We start from the raw sequence: 22,711 nt of genomic DNA on the forward strand, positions 1-22,711 counted from the left end.
CAATTTTTAGTTACTAAACATAATTAACAAAATAATATTTATAGAAAATTTAAATAAAATATGAAAGCTAATAAATATTTGATTGAGTAGTTAGTAACTATACATTTTTTAAAAATGATTTATTAACTAATGGAAAGTGACGTGAAACTTTCACAATAGTGGTGTAGTGTATTAAAAATTTTAAATTATTTAAAACAAAAAGTAACCGGTAACTTAACTAACAAATTGCAAAACGAATACTAACTCAACTTCTAATACATGAGATTTGTTTGATGTTGAATTATGATTTGATTTATCTAATTTACTAAAGGGCAACTCAAACTTGTAACTCAAACATAACATATTCTAATTCAAACATTAATTCAAAAAGTTTAAAGTAGTTTATGATTGGTAACATTTATGAAACTCAAACTTAATTAAAGTCTAACTCATGTCACCATTCGAAAAGCCTTAGTCATCGCTTTCTTTGAAGGCGTTGACAAAAAAATAACTTGGGTACAAATATGTATAGTTGCTACAGTGGGCCAATAAACCAAGAAGCCCATTAAAAGGTCCATAGCCTGTCTTCATCTCCTCCATTTCCCTCAAGTGACAGTCGTCAAATTAGGTTTTACCGGAAAAACCTCAGTGAGATAGAAGACACCACGACGGGGCAAAAAAAAAAATGGCGTTGCGACATCTGAGCCGACCGAGAGACATCGTAAAGAGATCGACGAAGAAGTACCTCGACGAACCTCTGTACCACCGCCTCTTCAAGGACGGGGGATCAGAGGTGAGCGTGCGTCAGCAGCTGAATCAGTTCCTAAAGGGCACTAAGCACGTCTTCAAATGGGAAGTCGGAGATACCATCAAGAAGCTCCGAAGTCGCGCCCTTTATTACCCTGCTCTCAAGGTTTCATCTTGATTTAGCTGTGATCTTCATTTTGTGCTTGTGAGATTCAAAAGGGCCTGTTCGTTTGCTGGTCGCTGATAGTGTTCGTTTGGAGGTCGTGCGTTCGATCGTAACGACTGTTTTTAAAAAAGAAAAATTTCTGATCGCACGATTTTAATCCCACCATTAAAATTTCTAGCCTCCAAAATTTTTAATCGCTGGTCGCTAGCGTTTGGTCGCTGCGATCGGTCGCTGAACCCACGACCAGTAAACGAACAATGTTTGGTTGCTTAGCGACCAGCAAACGTACATGACCAAAGAGTTTTTGTTTTGTTTTGGGTTTTGCTTGCAGCTATCTGAAGTAATGGAACATAGAGGTATGAACAAGACGGTGAGTGACCAAGCGATCCATCTCGATCTCGTTGCAAAAGCTCGTGGAATCGCTGCTGGGGAGTCTTACTTCGTCGATCTTCCTGAAACATCTAAAACCGAGCTCACCTACGCGTCTCTTCTAAACTGCTACTGCAAGGAGTTGATGACTGAGAAAGCAGAAGGTCTGCTCAACAAGATGAGAGAGCTCAACATCACTGTTAGCTCCATGTCGTATAACAGCCTCATGACTCTTTACACGAAGACAGGACAGGCCGAGAGGGTTCCGGGGATGGTTCAAGAGATGAAGGCTGAGAATGTCATGCCTGATTCTTACACGTACAATGTCTGGATGAGGGCGTTGGCTGCTGGTACTGATGATGTTTCTGGTGTTGAGAGAGTTATCGAGGAGATGAATCGAGATGGTAGAGTTGCTCCAGATTGGACTACGTACAGCAATATGGCGTCTATATATGTTGATGCGGGACTGACTGAGAAAGCTGAGAAAGCCCTTGAGTAACTTGAGATGAAAAACACGGAGAGGGATTTTAAGGCGTATCAGTTTCTTATTACATTGTATGGAAGACTTGGGAAACTGTCTCAAGTTTATAGGGTTTGGCGTTCTTTGAGGCTGGCAATGCCCAAAACCTCTAACGTGGCTTATCTGAACATGATACAAGTGGTGGTGAACTTGAAAGATGTGCCTGGTGCAGAGACACTGTTCAAGGAATGGCAAGCTAACTGTACTACTTATGACATCAGGGTTGTGAATGTGATGATTGGGGCTTATGCAAAAGAAGGTCTCATCGAAAAAGCAAAAGAGCTCAAGGAGAAAGCTCCGAGAAGAGGTGGAAAGCCCAATGCTAAAACGTGGGAGATATTCATGGATTACTATGTAAAGAGTGGGGATACGGCTCAAGCACTGGAGTGTATATCTAAGGCAGTTTCTATCGGTAGAGGAGATGGTGGTAAGTGGTTGCCGTCACAGGAAGCAATTAATACTTTGATGAGCCAGTTCGAGGGAAAGAAAGATGTTAATGGAGCTGAGAGTTTGTTGGAGATTTTGAAGAAGGGAACTGGTGATATAGGTGCAGAGATCTTTGAATCATTGGTAAGAACATATGCAGCAGCAGGAAAGAGTCATCCTGCTATGCGCCAGCGTCTGAAGATGGAAAAGGTTGAGGTTAATAAAGCGACACAGAAGCTTCTTGATGAATTATGTCACGAAGAGTGAGTTAGTTCTGTTCCATCTCTCTTCTCCTTCAGGCAAGACACTAGTTATTCTCACAGCTCTGTTTCTTATTGGTTATAAGAGTAGCCTCATTTTATACGATTGAGAATCCGCAGATCAAATCTTATGGGTCTGTTTTACATTCACATAGGACCGTTTGTTTCATGTGTTTTCTTTCGAGCCTTGCTTTCATTTACAGCTGAGACAACAAAACTCTCTCACAGTGTAATCTCCTTTTTGGGAATCTTGGAACATCCAATGCCCTCATCCAGATAATCTAATTAAGTTTCTCTTGCTTTCTCTCTTTTGTTATGATTTGTCAGCACCTAGAGCTAAAGTGATCGATGAACAATCGGCCGGAAACTAGTGATGGTCATAACTCGAGTATTATCTAATACAAGTACAACCATACAATGGGGGCCGTGCCTGGACCCTATTTACTTAGAATATGTCATTACTCATTACTCTTGTCAAAAATTATATTGTTTTCGTTAAAAGATTTAGAATCTATATTCTCTTAAAATCCTTAAATTTTAAAAGCAAAATAATACAATTCAATGTACAATTGAAAATCCTGTAAAGACTCCAATTTGTGTTTGTCCTCTTTGCATTTTTACTAGTAAAACCCAAAGTACTATGCAACACTGAAACCAAGGTAGAGTGGCGAGGCGGCGACCACCGCTTTATCTTTCATTAGAAGCTGGTCAATTTTCGACGATTTTGTAATTTATTACTGAGGCTGTGACGCTCGAATTTCTAACAGATTTTGTAACATATTGCTGAAAATTCATTGATAGTTTTTGTTTTCTACGTATTTCTAAGTTATTTTTGATGGATTTGGCTGTCACGACCGACTCACGCAATGAGGATAAAAGATTCAAACCGTTTTGAAAACCAACTAATATATTTTCCCACTTTAATAACTAAACTAGATTTTTATCCGCACCGGTTTTCTTTAATACTAAAATATTTCACAATAAAATATATCAATAAATTAATACAATTATTTGTTATATATTATCTATTTTTATAATAATATTTGTATGAATTATAATATTATTCCTATAAAATTTATAAGTTTTATATTTTTGTAACAAAATTTATTTGACAAGAAAAATTTATGTAACAATACTCATTTACATAACATTTTTTATTTCTAAATTTAAAGTGTACGTGGAAATTGAATTAAATTGAACCTACATAATATAGAATTTGGTATATAGTGATTAACTAAACCAATTTATTATAAATGTTTAAATAGTAAAACCGAATTGGTTTCAGGAGAATACACAGACGTTAATAACAGTAGACTAAAATTTTATATATACGATATGAATAAAGATCAAATGTTTCATTTATGAAAGGAGGTGTAAATTAATTTTAATACATGTTAAAAACATTAAATGTATGATTTTTAAATGGTCTAAATAAAAAATCACCTTTGAAATAAGTCATAATTTATGTGCTAAATAGATAAAATATTTATTTAAATTATAGATATAAATTAAAATTTATTTTTAAAAACATCTTTTAAAATATTTTTAATTTAATTTTGAAAATTAAATCAGTTTAAAATTGTTCTTATCATTAAAACTTTGTTAAGTTTTTTATATAGTTATTAATTCCAACAGATAATTAAGGTCCAACAATTATGTACAATACCAAAAGTAAACACTTCTTATTTTTCCAATAGTGAATTAAGGTCGAACAATTATGTAAATTAATAATTGTAACATATTTATATTTCTTTATTTAATTTTTTACAATATATTAACACAAGTTAAAAAAACACTTAGCATATTTTTTTTTCACTTAGCATGTAGCATAAATTTTTAAAGAATATAAATATTTAAATTTAAAATTTCAATTAACAGTCATAAAATGTTAAATCGTTCTATAAAACAGTAAAATTATTTACTATAAGTCTATAATGGTAGGTTATGTTAAATATACTATACCAAAAGTAAACACTTCTTATTATTCCAATAGTGAATTAAGGTCCAACAATTATAAAAACCAATAACTGTAACTTATTTATATTTCTTTATTTAAAATTTACAAATATATTAACACAAGTTAAAAAACACTTAGCATAAAAAACAAATTTCCCTTAGCATTTAGCATAATTTTAAATTTTTAAAGAATATAAATATTTAAATTTAAAATTTCAATCAACAGTCATAAAATGTTAAATCGTTCTATAAAACAATAAAGTTATTTGCTATAAGTCTATAATGCTAGGTTATGTCATTATTTTTGACTACTATCTTCATTCTTTATGTATTTAAACTAGGTGTTTTCCTGCACCATGTGCAGTAAAAGAATTTTAAAATATTTTTTAATAGATAAATATAAATTATATTTAATTTTTTATTAATATTATAAATTTTCTTTTTTATCAATATTTTAATATAAATTTGATTTAACTGAACATTAAAATTAAGATAAAAACAATTTTCTTTATCTTGAATTATACTTAAGAATGTGCATGTATATATTTAAAATTGTAATCAAAGGTAGATTTTTCTATCTATTTATTTTAATTAAATATATTAAATAAATATGTAAAATTGCATAATTATCAAAAATTAAAATTAAACAATATTTGTAAAATCTGTAGATATATGTAAGAAACTAATGATTTTACGATTTAATTTATTTTATGATTTAATTTTTGTAATTTTCTAAAATTATGTATATATTTTTGAAATATTTTTAATTTAAATGATATTTCGAAATTTGAAATGCCATAATTGAATATATTTATTTTAATGATGATTTATGAGTTATTACCATATTTTAAAAAAGTCCAAAAATATAAATCGACAATAAATGTAATATATGAGTTATTACCATATTTTAAAAAATTTACCAAAAATATAAATTAACATTAAATCTAATTTTCCATGTCATATTAATCTATAAGACATATCATCAATTTTATTAGCCATGTCACAATTATTAATCAAAGCGTTATCAGTGACGAATTTTTTAAAATTTAAATTTTATATTTTAAAATGTAATTTATTAATATTATATATTTTATTATTTTTACCAATAATTAATATAAATATCATTAATTAAGCATAAAATTAAGAGAAATATTTTTTATTTTAAATTATATTTAAGAATATATATGTATATATATATAAAGTTAAAATCTTAGATAAAAAAAATTATTTATTTCATTTGGTTAAATATATTAAATCAACTTGTACAAAAATACTAAAAATCATATAAAATTGTATAGTTATCAAAAATTAAAACGAAATAATATTTATATAATTTGTAGATATTAAAAAAAAACTAATGATATTACGATTTAAATTTTTTTTTAAACTTCAGAAAATTTAGAAAATTCTAGATAATAAAATTATAAAATTATAAAATTAAAATTGTATAATATTTCGAAATTCAAAATGTCATATTTGAATATATTTATTTTAATGATGATTTATGAGTTATTACCATATTCTACAAAGTTTACCAAAAATATAAATCAATATTAAATGTAATATATGAGTTATTGCCATATTCTAAAAAGATTTCCAAAAATATATATCAGCATTAAATATAATTGTCCATGTCATATTTAACCATACGACATGTCATCAACTCTAATAGCCACCTCACAATTTTTTTGTGAAAACGATTGTAGAGAAGACATGTGGCAAATCACTTCTCAAATATAGTATTTATAAAAATATAAATTAACATTAAATCTAATTTTCCATTTCATATTAATCTATAAGACATATCATCAATTTTATTAGCCATGTCACAATTATTAATCAAAGCGTTTTCAGTGACGAATTTTTTAAAATTTAAATTTTATATTTTAAAATGTAATTTATTAATATTTTATATTTTATTATTTTACCAATAATTAATATAAATATCATTAATTAAGCATAAAATTAAGAGAAATATTTTTTATTTTAAATTAGATTTAAGAGTATATATGTATATATATAAAGTTAAAATCTTAGATAAAAAATTATTTATTTCATTTGGTTAAATATATTAAATCAACTTGTACAAAATTACTAAAAATCATATAAAATTGTATAGTTATCAAAAATTAAAACGAAATAATATTTATATAATTTGTAGATATCTAAAAGAAACTAATGATATTACGATTTTTTTTTTAAAACTTCAGAAAATTTAGAAAATTTTAGATAATAAAAATTTTAAATTATAAAATTAAAATTATATAATATTTCGAAATTCAAAATGTCATATTTGAATATATTTATTTTAATGATGATTTATGAGTTATTACCATATTCTACAAAGTTTACCAAAAATATAAATCAATATTAAATGTAATATATGAGTTATTGCCATATTCTAAAAAGATTTCCAAAAATATATATCAGCATTAAATATAATTGTCCATGTCATATTTAACCATATGACATGTCATCAACTCTAATAGCCACGTCACAATTTTTTTTGTAAAAACGATTGTAGAGAAGACATGTGGCAAATCACTTCTCAAATATAGACTAGGGGATGCTAATCAGTGTTTAGAAAGCAAAACATTTGATAATGGAGTCACCTTATCTAGTTATCTTTAGATGTATATTTTTAAAACAATAATTTTTATATTGTCAATGATTATTCCAACTAGTGCAATTTCCCTATAATTTTCTTAGAGAGGGTCGTAATCTATATTATTAAAAGAGAAGTACCCATATAAAATATCCTTTAGTTTTCACTTTTATTTACAATAGTATGCCACTGACATTAAATAATACTTCCTATTTTAATGTTGTCTATTCCACTTAGATTAATGTATTTTCCAAAACTAAATTGAACTAAATACATAATTAAATGATACTTTCTATTTTAATGCTTTGTCTTTTCCACTTAGATTAATATATTTTCCAAAACTAAATGTGAATTAAATACACTTCATTAACTTTTCCATTAAATCAATGTCAAATTCAAAAAAAAAATACATTTTTATTAGACAAACAATTCTGGAAATTATAATATCAACTCTTCATTTAAAAAATATGAACGAAAAAAATATTAGCAAATTTGAACCAAAACTAGATAATATCCAAACTTGGTATCTAGAGAACCATAACCAAACTTTATCCGAACAAAATATTTCGGATATTCGAATGTATTTAAAACATATTTATATACTTCAATATGTTAGCTATTTTTTGAATTAATATCCAAGATATAAGCTATTTTAAGTTGTTTAAAATATTTAAAATATAAAAAATAATCAAAAGTAAACATTTAAAGTAGATAAACAATAATCAAAACACCAAAAATACTTAAAATATATATTTATTCTTCATCTGAATATTCAAGTTAAACATATTTTTAATTTTTAATTTAGGTACTTTCGCTTACATTACTCAAATTTACATGTTATATTATTTTTATTTTGAGATATAGAGAAATTTAAAGATATATAAATTTTGAAAATTTAAAAATAGTTTAAACGGGTTATCAAACCCGCAAAGATCCTAATCAAACCGGAACCAAAGGTTATAAATACCCGAATAGAGTTAGAATCTTTAAACTCAAAAAACTCAAATCCGAATAGATTTTAACCGAATTCGAGTGGATACCCAAATACCCACCCCTTGCTTAGTTAATATAAAACAACCAAATATTACAAATATACTATTTATTATAAATAAATAAAAATTAAAAGTGAAAATTAATATCCGTGCGGTCGCACGGGTCAAGATCTAGTTTATAAAATTATAAGAAGATGTCTGAAAATCAAACGGTGAGTACTGATTTGAAATCATCAATGACGTCAAAAAAATATAAGACTATAGTATTCCTTTTAATCATAACAAACGACGAAAATAAAACAAACAAAATGTAAAGCCCAGTTTCAAAAAAAAAAAAATGTAAAGTTCAAAATACCTAATAAGACTTTTCTCTGACTAATAAAAAATTCCGAAACACTTAACCAGCCCATAGCAATGCCACACCCACTCCACAGTCTCCACTCCTATAAATACCACTTTAATCTGCTTCTGAAACCACCAAAACATTTTCTCTATAAAAAAAAAATTCTCTTTGATTCATCAATGGCTGAAGCTTGTGGAGTACGGAGAATGAAACTTGGGAGCCAAGGCCTTGAGGTTTCAGCTCAGGGACTTGGTTGCATGGGTCTCTCTGCCTTCTACGGTGCTCCAACACCAGAGACTAACGCCGTCGCTCTTCTCCGTCATGCCATTAACGCCGGCGTCACATTCCTAGACACTTCAGACATATACGGCCCCGAGACTAACGAGCTGCTCCTGGGCAAGGTAAACAAAACTCTTTCAAGCTATTATTTAAGGATTATGGTTCATGCCAATCATTAAGGTATTTACACTTTTTCAGGCTTTGAAAGATGGGTTGAGGGAGAAAGTGGAACTGGCAACAAAGTTTGGGATCATTGCTTCTGAAGATGGAAAATTTGGTTTTAGGGCAGATCCAGAGTATGTACGGTCTGCTTGCGAGGCAAGCTTAAGGCGTCTTGGTGTTACCTCCATTGATCTTTACTACCAGCATAGGATTGATACCACTGTCCCCATCGAAGTCACGGTATGGCTTATTGGTTTCAATCTTATTCCAAACTTGTGTTCAAAAATTATAGTTTATTCATGGAGAAAAAAAGGACTCTTTCTTAACTTATGGTTTTGATGAAACTGTCTGAAAAGATGGGAGAACTGAAGAAGCTAGTAGAAGAAGGCAAAATAAAATACATAGGTTTGTCTGAAGCCTCTGCTTCAACTATCAGAAGAGCACATGCTGTTCACCCGATAACTGCTGTGCAGATAGAATGGTCCCTGTGGTCAAGAGACGTGGAAGAAGATATCATTCCTACCTGCAGGTCCGTGAGGAGGAATCAGAATCAAAATCAGACATAACTCTTTTCTCTTTGTTTACATGTTTAATTCATATCTCAACTCTTGTAGGGAACTTGGGATTGGAATTGTAGCTTATAGCCCTTAGGAAGAGGGTTCTTGGCAGCAGGACCTAAGCTTGCTGAGAATTTGGAGGAAGATGATTATCGAAAGGCAAGTAACACTAAGGATTCAGTTCTCTGTTCCAATATTTTTGTTTGAGCATATTTCAAGATTTGGAGTCATCTTAGTTTTTTCTGTTTGATTTGTTTACAGGGTCTACCGAGATTCCAAGAAGAGAATCTAAAGCACAACAAGATTCTTTACGAGAAAGTTGTGGCGATGGCGACAAAGAAAAGCTGCACTCCTGCACAACTAGCTCTTGCATGGGTTCACCACCAGGGAGATGACGTCTGTCCCATTCCAGGAACCTCCAAGATTGAAAACCTGAACCAGAACATAGGAGCTTTATCTGTGAAGCTTACTCCTGATGAGATGGCTGAGCTGGAAGCCATTGCCCGACCTGATTTTGTGAAAGGGGAACGATACGACAGCGACATGACTACTTACAAGGACTCGGAGACTCCACCACTGTCTTCTTGGAAAGCAGCATAAATCGCATCTTTGGAATGCCGTTTTATTGTGCTTTAGTTTGTTTCTGTGTGTTTGAATAAGTTCAGGTTAATGGATGGGTCTGCGAGTTTGCAGTACGTAAGAAAAATCCATTGCCTAAGAAAGAACAAGTTTTATGTAATAATGTTTGGTTTTTGTCTTGCAATTTAATAATTTGATCAAGTATGGTCTAGTCGTTGACCAAAGTTACTGTTGTTAACGAAAAAAGTTGATAGTTTATATTAATCTAAAAGTTGATGATTTAAATGACATTTTTTTCTTAATTTAAATTTTCAGACAGATGAACAAATAAAGGTTTCCTCGTACAATGATCGTGTTCTCTTTAGTCAAACGTTTACTCTAAGTTTAAGTGGCATGTTTACGTGTAAAAAATGATATTATGTGGCAATACAGTTTGTTAATCTCATAGAGATGGGCTATTACACGTGGCAAATGATGTAAGCATGATCTGGGAGAGAAAGTAAACATCAAGTATAAGTTGTACAAACACACATTAACACTCTTGAAAAGTCTTGAAAGACTACAATTTTGTTTTGTGTATACAGTCAAATGTACAAGACTGAAAAGTATTGAGAGACTACAATTTTGTTTTGTCCTCTTTGCTTTTTGACTTCGAACCTACAATCTGGCGCCTATCCACTTCTATAATAAGATCCCATTGGCTTCTCTCCTTATGCTCCAAAAACTTTTTTTTTTGTGTTGAAACATTGAATCCTCGAAAGATTTATTCATCAATGGCGGAAGAAGCTTACAAAGTTCCTAGAATGAAGCTGGGGAGCCAAGGCCTTGAGGTTTCAGCTCAGGGACTTGGTGTCATGGGTCTCTCCGCTTTCTACGGCGCTCCGACACCTGAGACAAAGGCCGTCGCTCTTCTTCTTCACGCCATTAACTCTGGAATCACATTCTTAGACACGTCCGATTTTTATGGACCCGAGACAAATGAGCTGCTCCTAGGAAAGGTAAACAAAACTAGTGACTTATTTAGAGTTTAGAGTTTAAGCTGCATGCCAATCATCAGAGCTGTTCGTGTTTTTTTTTCATTGACAGGCTTTGAAAGATGGGTTGAGGGAGAAAGTTGAATTAGCCACAAAGTTTGGGCTCGTTACTTCTGTAGATGGAAAGTTAGATTTTAGGGGAGATCCAGACTATGTGAGGTCTGCTTGTGAGGCAAGCTTAAGGCGTCTTGGTGTTGCCTCTATTGATCTTTATTACCAGCATCAGATTGATACCACTGTCCCCATCGAAGTCACGGTAATGGCTTCTTGGTTTCAGTCTTACTCCAAACTTGTGTTTCAAGTTACTGATGAAACTGAGTTCCAAAAAAAAAAAAAGTTACTGATTAAACTCATAGAATGAGATGAATAATAGCTTGGAGTCTGAGACATGCTTGTGATGATTGTACCGTGTTCATGAGAAACTAATATTCTGTTTCTTGGTGCTGATTTTGATTGCTATCCTTTATATATATATATATATATATATATATATATATATATTTTTTTTTTTTTTTTTTTGCTTTTTTATTTTGTTGAACTTATGATTTATATACTTAAAGATGGGAGAACTGAAGAAGCTAGTTGAAGAAGGTAAAATAAAATACATAGGTTTGTCTGAAGCCTCTGCCTCAACTATCAGAAGAGCACATGCTGTGCATCCGATAACCGCTCTACAGATAGAATGGTCCTTATGGTCAAGAGACGTCGAAGAGTATATCATTCCCACCTGCAGGTGTGTGAGGAATCATAATCAGCTATAGCTTTCCTCTTTGTTTACATGTTGAAGTCATATAGCCTCCTTATATATCTTCAGGGAACTTGGGATTGGAATTGTAGCTTATAGTCCTCTAGGAAGAGGCTTCTTGGCATCAGGAACCAAACTTGTTGAGAATCTTGAGCACGGTGATCCTCGAAAGGCAAGTAAACAATTGATTCATATACTCTGTTCCATCTTGTGTATGAATATTTCAAAATTTAGAGTCATCTAGTTAACTGTTTAGCTTGTCGATATTGCTCTATCACAGGATTTACCGAGATTCAAACAGGAGAATCTAGACCACAATAAGATTGTCTTCGAGAAAGTCGAAGCGATGGCAACAAGAAAAAGCTGCACTCCTGCACAACTAGCTCTTGCATGGGTTCACCACCAAGGAGATGATGTCTGTCCCATTCCAGGAACCACCAAAATCGAAAACCTTAATCAGAACATTGGAGCTTTATCCGTGAAACTCAGTCCTGATGACATGGCTGAGCTTGAAGCCATTGCTAGACCTGATTTCGTGAAAGGAGAGCGATATTGGGACATAATAACTACTTACGACCACGCTGAAACTCCACCATTGTCTTCTTGGAAAGAAGTCTAATTACTGAAGCACACACAAACTCCCAAGCTTTGAGACCCAAAAGAAGTTTTCATAACCCATGTAATTAGGGCTACTCATACATATATATTTATTTATATATCTATATATGTTGTTTTGAGCTCTTGATTAAGTAAGTAGATTCGTTTCTCTTCCCTAATACTAGGGTGCATGTATTCTGTCTTCAATCAATATTATTTTAGTGAATTTTCTTCCCCATGTAGACTGTGTTGCTCAGCTTAAATTTCTCAATGGAGCAATACAATTGGGAAAAGCGTGATACACATGTCTTGAAACTCAATAATAGAGGTAAGTTTCATGGTCAATGGACTAGCAAGTAGCAACCATTCAAGAGAAGCCGTATCATGTGACAGCTAATCTGAGCATAAAGTATGAAATGGATATAAAGATTGAAAACCAAAAACTTACAAAAGATGTGTTCTTAAACAAACGTAAATAACTCTCATCTAAAACCTTACACAAACAGCTAATCTATACAACCAACTCTACCACGGATATGTGCAACCTATTCATATCTTAGAAAGTTTTTTTGGTTAACCAGCTGTTAACCCTTTCCACGCAAAATCTAGCCGACAGCACCAAGGGTTCTACAAGATCCCATAATATTGCAGGTGAAAAACCATCTTCTTTCAGTCCAGGCCACATCCAACAACTGCCATTTCACCAGTTTTCTGTGCTTGTTTTCTTCAGTCCAGGTCCCCCATCAGTTCCTTGGTTCCTGCTTCAGATGGATACTCGAAGGAATGATATAAGAGCTCGGCTGAGAGACAGATAAAAATATTCTATTTTAACATCAAATGTGAAGTAAACCAAACTACTTAAGGGTCTTATCCACACCGTCTGCAGAGTAAATGCAAGATTGCTTACCCGTCGTGTACTCGTCATTAACATGCTAACAAGGTCATTGTTAATTGAAACAGGTAGGGGTGGCATCCGGCTGATGATACCAGGCATCTGCTTCATGCTGCAGCAATGATAACAAATCAAGAGAAGGAGAAAGACGACAAAGGAAATGTATCATTAGTGATTGATCGTGCAAATAGATCCACATACTCATTCAAGATGGAACTGATGTTATTTCTTGCAAGATAAAACAGACTGATGTTATCCTGTGGCTGTATGCATAAAATAGAATGTTAGGATGATCACTGCATGTGAAAAATAGGAGCAATGATCTTTTTAGTCAATTTTTTTGCCCATGTGCCAATGTTTCTCTACCAACTAGCATTTGGCTCAGATTACCTATTTACTATTGGTAAAACAAAAAATGCAAATCAAATACCTTGCACGCAGAAAGGTTTGAAGAAATTTGACTAAAAGCTTGAGCATTCTGCCGTAGAAGCTCAATAACTGCATCACTTGCACCTAAGAAAACAGGAGTTTGGAATATATATGAAACCTGAAAGTGTAACAGCTGAGGATAATGTATCAAGCTAACAAGGTTGGCTATTCTCTCTGAATTAATACTTCTTTACCGTTATATCATTTGCAGGAAAGAGAGAAGAAGGTAATGATGCCGACAATACTGTGAGTCTATGACCCAGATAGTACTAACCTTCAAAAGGCACTCGTGCACTCTGGCACATAGGGTTCATGACATATGTAGCATTTTGTTGTGGCAGGGTGGAGAACATGTTCAGTTTTGGGGGTAAATCCACCGCCTTAATCAATTAAAAAAAAAAAAAGTCAGTTGCAGCTAATAACCTCTTCTAAAGCAAAATATAACATAGTCTATCTACAATTATATGTTTACTTGATAAAGAAAAAGATATACACTAGAGTTTGGTTAAGCAAACACACCTTTCTATAATTAATATTTGTGGCACTATGTTCTTCTCCTTTTCTTCGTTTTTGCTGTAAAAAAGGATACCATTCTTAGCCAAGAGATTTTAAAGGTCATAGATGTAACTAGTTGAAAGATAAAATAATAGCAAACTAGCAGTTACTACTTATTATGAACGTTTAAAAGCAGTAATGTTGAAATTTTTTGTTTGAACGAGTCCCAAAAATAAGCCTATGAGGTATTATTTAGCACACAAACTTGTTTAACTCACTACACTGTAAAAGGCATACTGAAGGTAGCACAAATATTACCCTTAATCAAAGGGTTACATGTCAAAATCAATTCCAGAAAGTTCGGAAAGACCAAGGATTATCTAACATGACCCATAAAGCGATATAAGTTTCAGGGTAATCACATTAAGGTTATCGGCTTAGGGTCAAATCAAGCAACACGACTCCAGAACAACTAGAAAGCCAGATCTATCGTCAGCAATACGTGTTATGTCTCTCCTAGCACAATACATAAGACAGACATTTATGACATTTATAGAAATATCTCTCGCAATGCTGAATTAATTTCATTTTTTTCTTTCATCTCACAAGCAAAAGGACAGTATGATGCAGGAAGGAATACAAAGAAAAGTATGCAAGCTGGTCAGTGAAACATAATGAAAAAGAGTTAGAAGCTTACAGTCATCCATTTACACCTCATAGCAACATCTCGTACACTTTTATCTGGCAGAGTTGATGCGATCTTTACATACTTGGTAACCTGTGGTTCACCTTTAAACCTACAAATTGGCAAGAAAAAAAGGTTTCATGCAAGCAAAAAAAAAAAAACAAGAACAAGAGAACTAACTCGAACATTGACTAATAGCTACGAAGCACCAAGAGAAGAAAAAAAACAAAAGGAGATAAAGAGGGAAGAAACATGTACTTTGCAAGACCTTTCTCCAGAATAAACTGCTCTTCAACAGACCAGTCAACGGACAAAGTAGCTTCATGTTTGATTCCAGTTCCAGCTGGTGGATTTACAGTAAGGTGGAAACCAGAGGAAGTAGTAGTCATGCTCGAATTAGCCGGAAATACTAAACCGGTCGTGCTAGTGCTTGGTACCCAGTAATTATCATCCATCGGAATCATTGATCTGAGAATCACGCCCAAAAAAAAAAAAAAACATTGTTCGATTTAGGGTTTTAGCCAATTCGGAAAAAAAAAGAAGAAGAAGAAGAATTGATTAAACCCAAGAGAAACCCACCTCGGATTTAGCTAAAAGACGATGATTACGCCTTGCCGGAGCAAAACCCTAAACCCCTCAGCGATCGGTGGTGCTGCAGATGGAGATGAAATCGTGAAGCAACACGACCTAAACTTCGATTGATCCGCAAAGAGAGATGACGGTGGAGATTTTACAGACGTGATTGATTCGCGGAGATGCCAAAACTTTCGAATTGCAGAAGCGGGCGAGGAGAGAGAGAGAGAGTAAAAATGGTGGAATTAATTTGGTTATTCCTCTCTTTTTTTTTTTTGTTCTTTTGGTTGGAGCAGAAGCACTTTTTATTCCATTGCGGTTTTAGCTTTTTGTGCTTGTCCACTCTTTGAAGAGAGAAGGTTCGTTCCTGAATCATTTTTTAATCTCAACGCAATTTTGTGAATAATACAGTCACATTCACTTTGGAACATTTTTCTCTTCTATATTGCAACATGCTATTAGATATGAGTATCTATTTTCAATGAAATATTAAGTTTTTTTATGCCACTTATTGCTTTAAGTATCTCCACATGTATTTACTTATTTATTGCTATACGAAGTGAAAACCATTAAACAAACAATTGAGGCAAAAAAAAAGAAACATAATAATAAAATGATAAAAAGATTATTTTTTCCTAAATTTAATAAAGAATATTTTTTTATAATTTGAAGTATAAAATTATTTAAAAAAAAAACTAAATGTAAAAAAATTCTGCAAATGATATAATTTTAATGAATAGAGAATAATTTATTATTCTCCTTCATTCATTTAAAATATACATGTTTTATTATGAATACATGTATTTATTTAATAAATATATGCATTGTATGCTGACGTAGGATAATGTTCAAAGAGGGTTGAAACCTTTATTATTTCCGTTTATCCAAAAGAATAGAGATTTCATAGTGGTTAATCCACTAATTTAAGCAACATATAAAGTTTTATTTTAAAAATTGTTAAAAAATTAGAACGATGCCCATGTACCATGGAAATTTTTTTATAATAGATTAATACAAATCTATAATGCATTTAGAAAATTTTAAACAACTTTAATGAGTATAAACATAAGTATATAGGGAAACTAACGAAAAATTTAAAATTTCGTAAGGTTTAACCCACAAATTTGAATAAAAATCAATAAATATGATAATCTTGTTTAAATGCATAATTGCATCATGTATTGACATAGGATGCTGGTCAAAGATGTTTGAAACCTTTGTTTTCTCTGTTTCTCTCAAAGAGTATTAACTCAGTATATAGGGAATTTACCTAAAAGCTCAATATTTTCGTAGTGTAACCTACAAAATTTGAGAAAAAAATCAAAATATGACAATATTTTTTTAATAAATATATGCTGACATAAGATAATGTTTAAAGAGGTTTGAAACATTTATTGTTTCCGTTTATCCACAAGAATAAAGATTTCACAGTGGTTAGTTTACTAATTTAAGCAACATATAAAATTTTATTAAAACAATTGTTAAAAAAAATTAGAATGATGTCCATGTACCATGGAAAAAAGTTTATAATTAATAGATTAATACAAATTTATAATGCATTTAGAAAATTTTAAACAACTTTATTGATTATAGACTTCATTATGTAGAGAAATTAACAAAATAAATTATATTTTCGTAGGGGTACCCACAAATTTTGATAAAGAATCAATAAATATGATATTCTTGTTTAAATGCATATTTTCATCATGTATTGACATAGGATGATGGTCAAAGAGGTTTGAAACCTTTTATTTTTTTTGTTTCTCTCAAGAATAAAAATTTCATATTGGTAAGTCCAATGATTTAGATGGCATATAAAGTTTTACTAATTTAATTGTTAAAAAACTAGAACGATGTCCATGTACCATGAAAGAGAGTTTATCATACATTGATAAAAATGTATAAATTTATTACAAAATTTTAAACAACATTAATGAGTATAAGCTTAAAAATATAGAGCATTTAAACCAAAACTTAATATTTTCGTAGGGTTTAACGCACATATTTTGAAAAAAAATCAAAAATATGACAATATTGTTTTAATGCATATTTTCATCATAACATAGGATAATGGTTGGCTTCAAAATTCAAGTTATATTGATTTCTTAAAGTGACTAACTTGTGTTTGTCTTGTTAAATAGAATTGTTTTGTTTTGTTTATTCAGGAATTGTCTATTTTTATGGGTGCAAGTTATAAATTATTATGGGTGCACATTAAAATTTTGTTAAAGAATACATTAGTTTTCAAAAATATTATGGGTGCACAGGCACCCCCTACCCACACCCTAGCTCGGCCCCTGCCTCCCAAGGGTGTCTTACCAAAACCAATGTTAGTTGCAGTAAACCAACAGAACCGTGTCTTTCTTTCTTATTTTCCCTCCCGGAATTCAATCTAATAATAATCTGTTAATGTTGTTAATCATTTGCAAAACAAATGTTTTTTTTCAGAAAATGGTACAAAGTGCAATGTCCTGCCTTCTTTATATATTTTCTAGGGGTAATCTGTAGATCTTTCTTTACTCTTTATATGTAAATAGAATTTAATCAAATTTTACTATATAATGATTTCTTTTTTTTTTCAAATTGAGATAAAAGAACTTTTCCAATAAGTTGCATATTTAGCCATACCAAAACCAATGTCAGTCTCAGTAAAACATTTATTTCAGTGCATAAGATCAACATCATACAACTTATAAAATATAATAAAGCTTAAAACAACCATCTTCTCTTATATCCATCTCTTATCATGGAAGGGAAACCAGACTTGGTTTTAGACGTAGCTACAAAAGGGGGTGCCAAAACAATCATCCAAATAGTCTTGTTTTATCACATATTGATTACTTACCCCACCATTATCAATTTCACAAAGAATCAAGCGAGTAGAAAACTTAGCATACCATGCGATGATACGTTTGTGCTTGGCAATGCAGTATACCGGATAAGGCCAAAATGTAAGGTAACGAAACGCCGGGAGATCAGGGCTGGACACCCTGAAATATTTGGCAAACGTGACATTCCCAACAGCCAGCTTGCTCGAAATCCACACCTCGATTGGACTTGGATAGTTTTGGTTTTGATGTAGCAAAGACAGTTTATCCCCATCGAAGGAGCCTAGATAATTATTATCATAAGGGAGATGATAAAAAAGCATATGTCCTTGAATGTCTCAACGGAGAAATCAAAAGCTACAATGTTGTTTATAGTCTTCTTCTTGACAAGCCAATACATGTTACCCACGACAGAGACACCATTGCACCAGGGATCTGCTTCCCAATCAACCTTGGAATCATCAAGCGTTTTCCATGATTTCGACATGCACTCGTTAATCTCCACCACTGCTTCACCATAGTGATCAGCTGAAAACATCAAGATCTTGTAATTACCTCGAGGCTTGTTAACGTCGTATCCGATCCCGAAGTGATCATCCATCAGGAACCGTTGAGCCTCTCGAGCGAGCCTAGGCTCGACCAAGTTGAAATTCCTTGTGAGGAGATTCCAAAGGGCGATGTTGTGGAATTTAAATTTTTTCTTGTCACTCCAGACACACAGCATGAGTCCATCGCAGTGAACCATGGCTATGACATTTGATATCGAAAGTTGGAGCTCATCTGGGATTGGTGAGTTTGAACGTGTTCTGTTCACCAGATCCAAGATTTTTACCGTCTGGTCAGCTCTTAGGAATCTTTCCGGGGAGCGATGGAAGTGTTCGTAGATGAAACTCTTGTCCTTGATGAGATCGTTCCACTGCTTGCATGTCACCTTTGCTCGGACCAGAGACTCTGCCGGAGTCCTGTAGAGTATTTCTTTTGTCAAATCGAGTGGCAGAGTTGAAAAAGAAGCCATGGACGCTCTGAAAGAGTTTTGAGTAGGTTGATGAGGGTGTGCTTTATGATTGGTTGGTGATTTGATGGGACAATACCATGTGGTCACCAACCTAATATATACAGATTTAAAAAAATGCGAAGCAATAGTTAGAAATATATGACTTGATGGGTCAATACCATATGGTCAACCAAGATAGTATACAGAAGGAAAGGAGAGTAGTAGAACAAGAAAATAGATTTCCTTTGACCTACCAACAATAAACAAAGTTATTCGATTACTTCTATTGATTCTCATCTAACACGAAATCAAAGTGTTCTTCCATTTAAACTATATATTTTTAACCGATTTTTCATGTTTCTTAAAGTTGATTTGTTTCCTGGGATGGTTAATCATGTTATACACCACGATTAAGTCTTTGCATGTTAATGTTTTTTATTTGTATTTTTAGAAAATTGATTAAGGTTTTTCGAAAGGGAGAAAAATAGGGACTTCAAATCTTGTTGATGTTGTCCGATTGTGTATGTTTTCATGTAGCTTTTGGTTTCCGATTGTAATGTAGAGTAGTTGTTCTTTGATTGTGTGTTTGTAATCTCAGATAATTGTGGTTCGATTGGAAAAAAGTGTTCTAGAATATGTTTTTTGTTTGTTTGTGTGCTCTCATTACAATAGTTTTTCTCTCATTTCACGGTTCTAGACATGCTTGTTATTGATTGATTGATCGAACAAATTGTTGTTGTTTGGTAACAGTTTGTTTTCCGCTAATAATGTAGAGTATTTGTCCTTTTGGTCCGATTTTCATGTAGCTAATGTTGTCCGCTTGTTTTTGATCTAATTATTTTTGTGATGATATTGATACTTTAACATGTTGAACTAACATTTTTTTCATGGCTTGTAAATATGTCTGAGGAGTTACCAAAGAGGATTTTTAAGGGGGCGAGGAGCTCCAAGTGACTCAGATCAATAACAACTACAGGATCGACTACATTATCAAAAAGTTCACAAAGTGGCTGCCAAAGGAGTTGGATGTTGTGAAAAAGATCCGTTTTTTCTCAGATTTTAAAGCTTCACGAGAATGGTCTCGGGTACTCCGCGAGAGTGATACACAGCTTCTTGTGCAGGGAGCTGCTGACTTACAGGATGCACGAGCTTTGGTTTATCTTTGCGAGGAGACCACTTCGATTTTCATTACAAGAGTGCCACACAGTAAACAGGTTTGAGTGCAATACTAGTATCTCTGTTAAGGAGTTCGAAGACTGGAAATATGATGGTGGTTTCTGGAGAAAGGTGTTGAGGAGAAAAGATGGAACAGTTACACTCTTAAACCTGTGGAATAAGGACAAGGAAGCTGTTAAGAAGTGGAACAATGCAGATCGCATACGACTGATCTACCTGGCCATCATTCTCTGTGTGGTATTAGCGAGAGATGAGAAAGTCAATATCTCCCTCAAATACATCATGGTGGTCATGGATCTTGAGAAGGTTCGAAAGTATCCTTGGGGAGTTGCTGCGTATGGCCTTCTCTGCAATTCAGTAGCCAAAAACCGTGAGAAACTGAAGGAAAAGACTACTAGTTATGTGTTAGATGGATTCTCCTACGCCTTACAGATTTGGGCAATGCAAGCTGTACCAAAGATTGGAAAGCTTTGTGGAAAAAACTGGACAAAGATTTTACTAATGGTCCTAGATGTATAAACTGGATGGGAGCTGCAAATGTGTCATATGATGAAATCATTCGCTTGGAGGAAATTTTTACAGCAGAGGTAATTGTCTATATCTAAGATGACTTCATCTTGTTTGAAATGAGTTTTTAGATTCTTAAAGTTTGATTTGTCTTTGCGGTGTAGGATGACCTCTATGCATACATCTCATGAAAAGAAAATTATGATGTAGTCTTAAATCACGCTTTTTCATAGAGTTGATGATGTGGAGGATGATAGAATCAAGCTTCTGATGGAGTTGATAAGAAGAAAGAATAATTTCAGTGCATATTTGGGATGTCGAAGAAACTCCAGAGGATTCTTTAGATCTTGATGCTGAAGCAGCTGTGAATGGTGAAAATGTCGAAGCAGCTCAGAATGATGAAAGTTTTCAGACTCCACAAGGATCAAAAGACCTAGGTGCTACATCAAAAAAGGGTAAGAAGAGGCTTTCAGATCTTGGTATGAAAAAAAGAAGCATAAGATTCCTCTAGTAGACCAAATCAAGCGGCTTTTAATGAAGACATGAAGGCTTTTGCGACACAATTGTTTGAGCAGAAATTCTCTGCAATGGAACAGAGGCTACAGAAACAGATAGCTGAGACATTTGAGCAAATGAAGTCAGAGCTTAAAGATTCACGCAAGGAAGCAAGCGTTGAAGTTGAGCATGGAGCGCTTCACCGACCAAGACATTGACGAGCCAGCCATCGTTGAGGAGGTCCAAACGCGGGGGTAAAGAAACACTAGTCTTCACCACACTCTGAAACGTTGTCTTGTTTATTAGATCGTTTGCGTGTCTATTAATTTGTGTTATTGTCATCTTTTATATCAGCCAGAATTTTCTGTTGTTTTATTAGGTCTTGGCAGTGTTTTGAAACCCGACTCGGGCCCGCGGTTGAACCGGTAAATCCGATGACCTGAGATAAATCCGGTTTGGGTTTTGTGAAAAATTCAAAATTTCAAAACACGCGAAAACCCACAAAAATCCACCAAAACCTGAAACCTGATACCGGTTGAACCACTAGATAATTTTTATATTTTAAAAATAAATTTAATTGTGATTTTAGATTGTATTTTATATTCTAAATTTCCAATTAAAAAGTTAGGTTTCTTTCAGTTTTTTTTTTCGTCTTCCTCTTCCTCTACTGACTTCTAGTGATTTTGTATCTTTTTTTTTCTTCTTCTTTTTTCTTTTTCTTTTGATTATTTTGTTATTTATAAACATGTAGTACTAGCTTTTACGTGTTCTAAGTCCTGTGTATATTTTTTTGTTGATAAGTTTTAAAATTTAGATTAAAGTTTCTGATTTTAATCACATATAATACCAATTACACTATTTTATTTGTGATTTTTAGATTTTGATGAAGATTTCACTATGCCACCAGAAGAATACAAGTGAACTATGGTAGACAGAACCAAAATTAGTTGATGTGATTTGGTGTTAGTATATTTTTGTTATTGACAATTTACTACAATGATGTTTTACTTTTAGTGTATTTTGCATTTGAAGTTTAATTTATTATTCACATTAGATATAAATATTTATGAATTTTATTCTTGATTATTTTAGATGTCATAACTCTTAACTAGTCGTATATGTTTTTAAATAGTCTAAACTATTTTTTGATATTTTGTATATCAAATGAAAATAAAATATTAAAAGTAAGGCTTGGAGCTTAGTTATACTAGGTTCTGCTTAGTTATACTGGGTTCTAGAACCTGTTTTTCCTCGTTGTCTTTCAATATGTTTGGAGCTATCCAATATCTAGATTTGACTGTATATTGTCTATTTTTGGTAT

The 22,711-nt window shown here is 32.6% G+C and overlaps 3 protein-coding genes and 2 pseudogenes across 4 annotated transcripts; 3 read left to right on the forward strand and 2 right to left on the reverse strand.

Moving 5' to 3' along the window:
- The first annotated feature begins 556 nt into the window (after positions 1-556).
- On the forward strand, positions 557-2,765 carry LOC108810481 (pentatricopeptide repeat-containing protein At1g60770). The gene is given in 2 exon segments (XM_018582592.2): positions 557-892; positions 1,224-2,765. Coding segments are annotated over 2 exon segments (1,479 nt in total). The 5' UTR covers positions 557-664; the 3' UTR covers positions 2,475-2,765.
- Positions 2,766-8,520: 5,755 nt separating this feature from the next.
- On the forward strand, positions 8,521-10,075 carry LOC130496637 (probable aldo-keto reductase 6; annotated as a pseudogene).
- Positions 10,076-10,651: 576 nt separating this feature from the next.
- Positions 10,652-12,672, forward strand: LOC108810478 (probable aldo-keto reductase 6). The gene is made up of 5 exons (XM_018582584.2): positions 10,652-10,938; positions 11,027-11,230; positions 11,535-11,707; positions 11,789-11,891; positions 12,000-12,672. The coding sequence occupies exons 1-5, from the start codon at positions 10,714-10,716 to the stop codon at positions 12,336-12,338; spliced, it is 1,044 nt and encodes a 347-aa protein (XP_018438086.2). The 5' UTR covers positions 10,652-10,713; the 3' UTR covers positions 12,339-12,672.
- A 289-nt stretch (positions 12,673-12,961) lies between these two features.
- LOC108810480 (uncharacterized) lies at positions 12,962-15,784 on the reverse strand. 2 transcript variants are annotated; one of them, XM_018582587.2, is made up of 9 exons: positions 15,397-15,784; positions 15,076-15,285; positions 14,830-14,929; positions 14,157-14,210; positions 13,912-14,017; positions 13,639-13,721; positions 13,410-13,471; positions 13,224-13,320; positions 12,962-13,074 (listed from the first exon to the last, which is right to left on the reverse strand). In XM_018582587.2, exons 2-9 carry the CDS (start codon positions 15,279-15,281, stop codon positions 13,060-13,062), a joined length of 723 nt encoding a protein of 240 aa, XP_018438089.1. In that variant the 5' UTR covers positions 15,282-15,285; positions 15,397-15,784; the 3' UTR covers positions 12,962-13,059. The 2 variants fall into 2 exon arrangements, with proteins under 2 accessions (XP_018438089.1, XP_018438088.1); XM_018582586.2 differs by having other exon boundaries at positions 12,962-13,116; positions 15,397-15,775.
- A 2,376-nt stretch (positions 15,785-18,160) lies between these two features.
- Positions 18,161-21,620, reverse strand: LOC130495510 (F-box protein At3g08750-like; annotated as a pseudogene).
- Between the last annotated feature and the right edge of the window lie 1,091 nt (positions 21,621-22,711).

Source organism: Raphanus sativus, chromosome 6 (genome assembly GCF_000801105.2).
Source record: "Raphanus sativus cultivar WK10039 chromosome 6, ASM80110v3, whole genome shotgun sequence".
In the NCBI taxonomy this organism is placed as follows: Eukaryota; Viridiplantae; Streptophyta; class Magnoliopsida; order Brassicales; family Brassicaceae; genus Raphanus; species Raphanus sativus.

Bases quoted from the DNA above. Each gene is read 5' to 3' on its own strand.
- LOC108810478 (XM_018582584.2), top strand. From the start codon at position 10,714: ATGGCGGAAGAAGCTTACAAAGTTCCTAGAATGAAGCTGGGGAGCCAA. The intron at 10,939-11,026 runs GTAAACAAAACT...TTTCATTGACAG, and splicing joins ATGAGCTGCTCCTAGGAAAG to GCTTTGAAAGATGGGTTGAG. The intron at 11,708-11,788 runs GTGTGTGAGGAA...ATATATCTTCAG, and splicing joins TATATCATTCCCACCTGCAG to GGAACTTGGGATTGGAATTG.
- LOC108810480 (XM_018582586.2), bottom strand. From the start codon at position 15,281: ATGATTCCGATGGATGATAATTACTGGGTACCAAGCACTAGCACGACC. The intron at 14,018-14,156 runs GTGTGTTTGCTT...TAATTGATTAAG, and splicing joins CAAATATTAATTATAGAAAG to GCGGTGGATTTACCCCCAAA. The intron at 13,117-13,223 runs GTAAGCAATCTT...TCTGTCTCTCAG, and splicing joins TAATGACGAGTACACGACGG to CCGAGCTCTTATATCATTCC.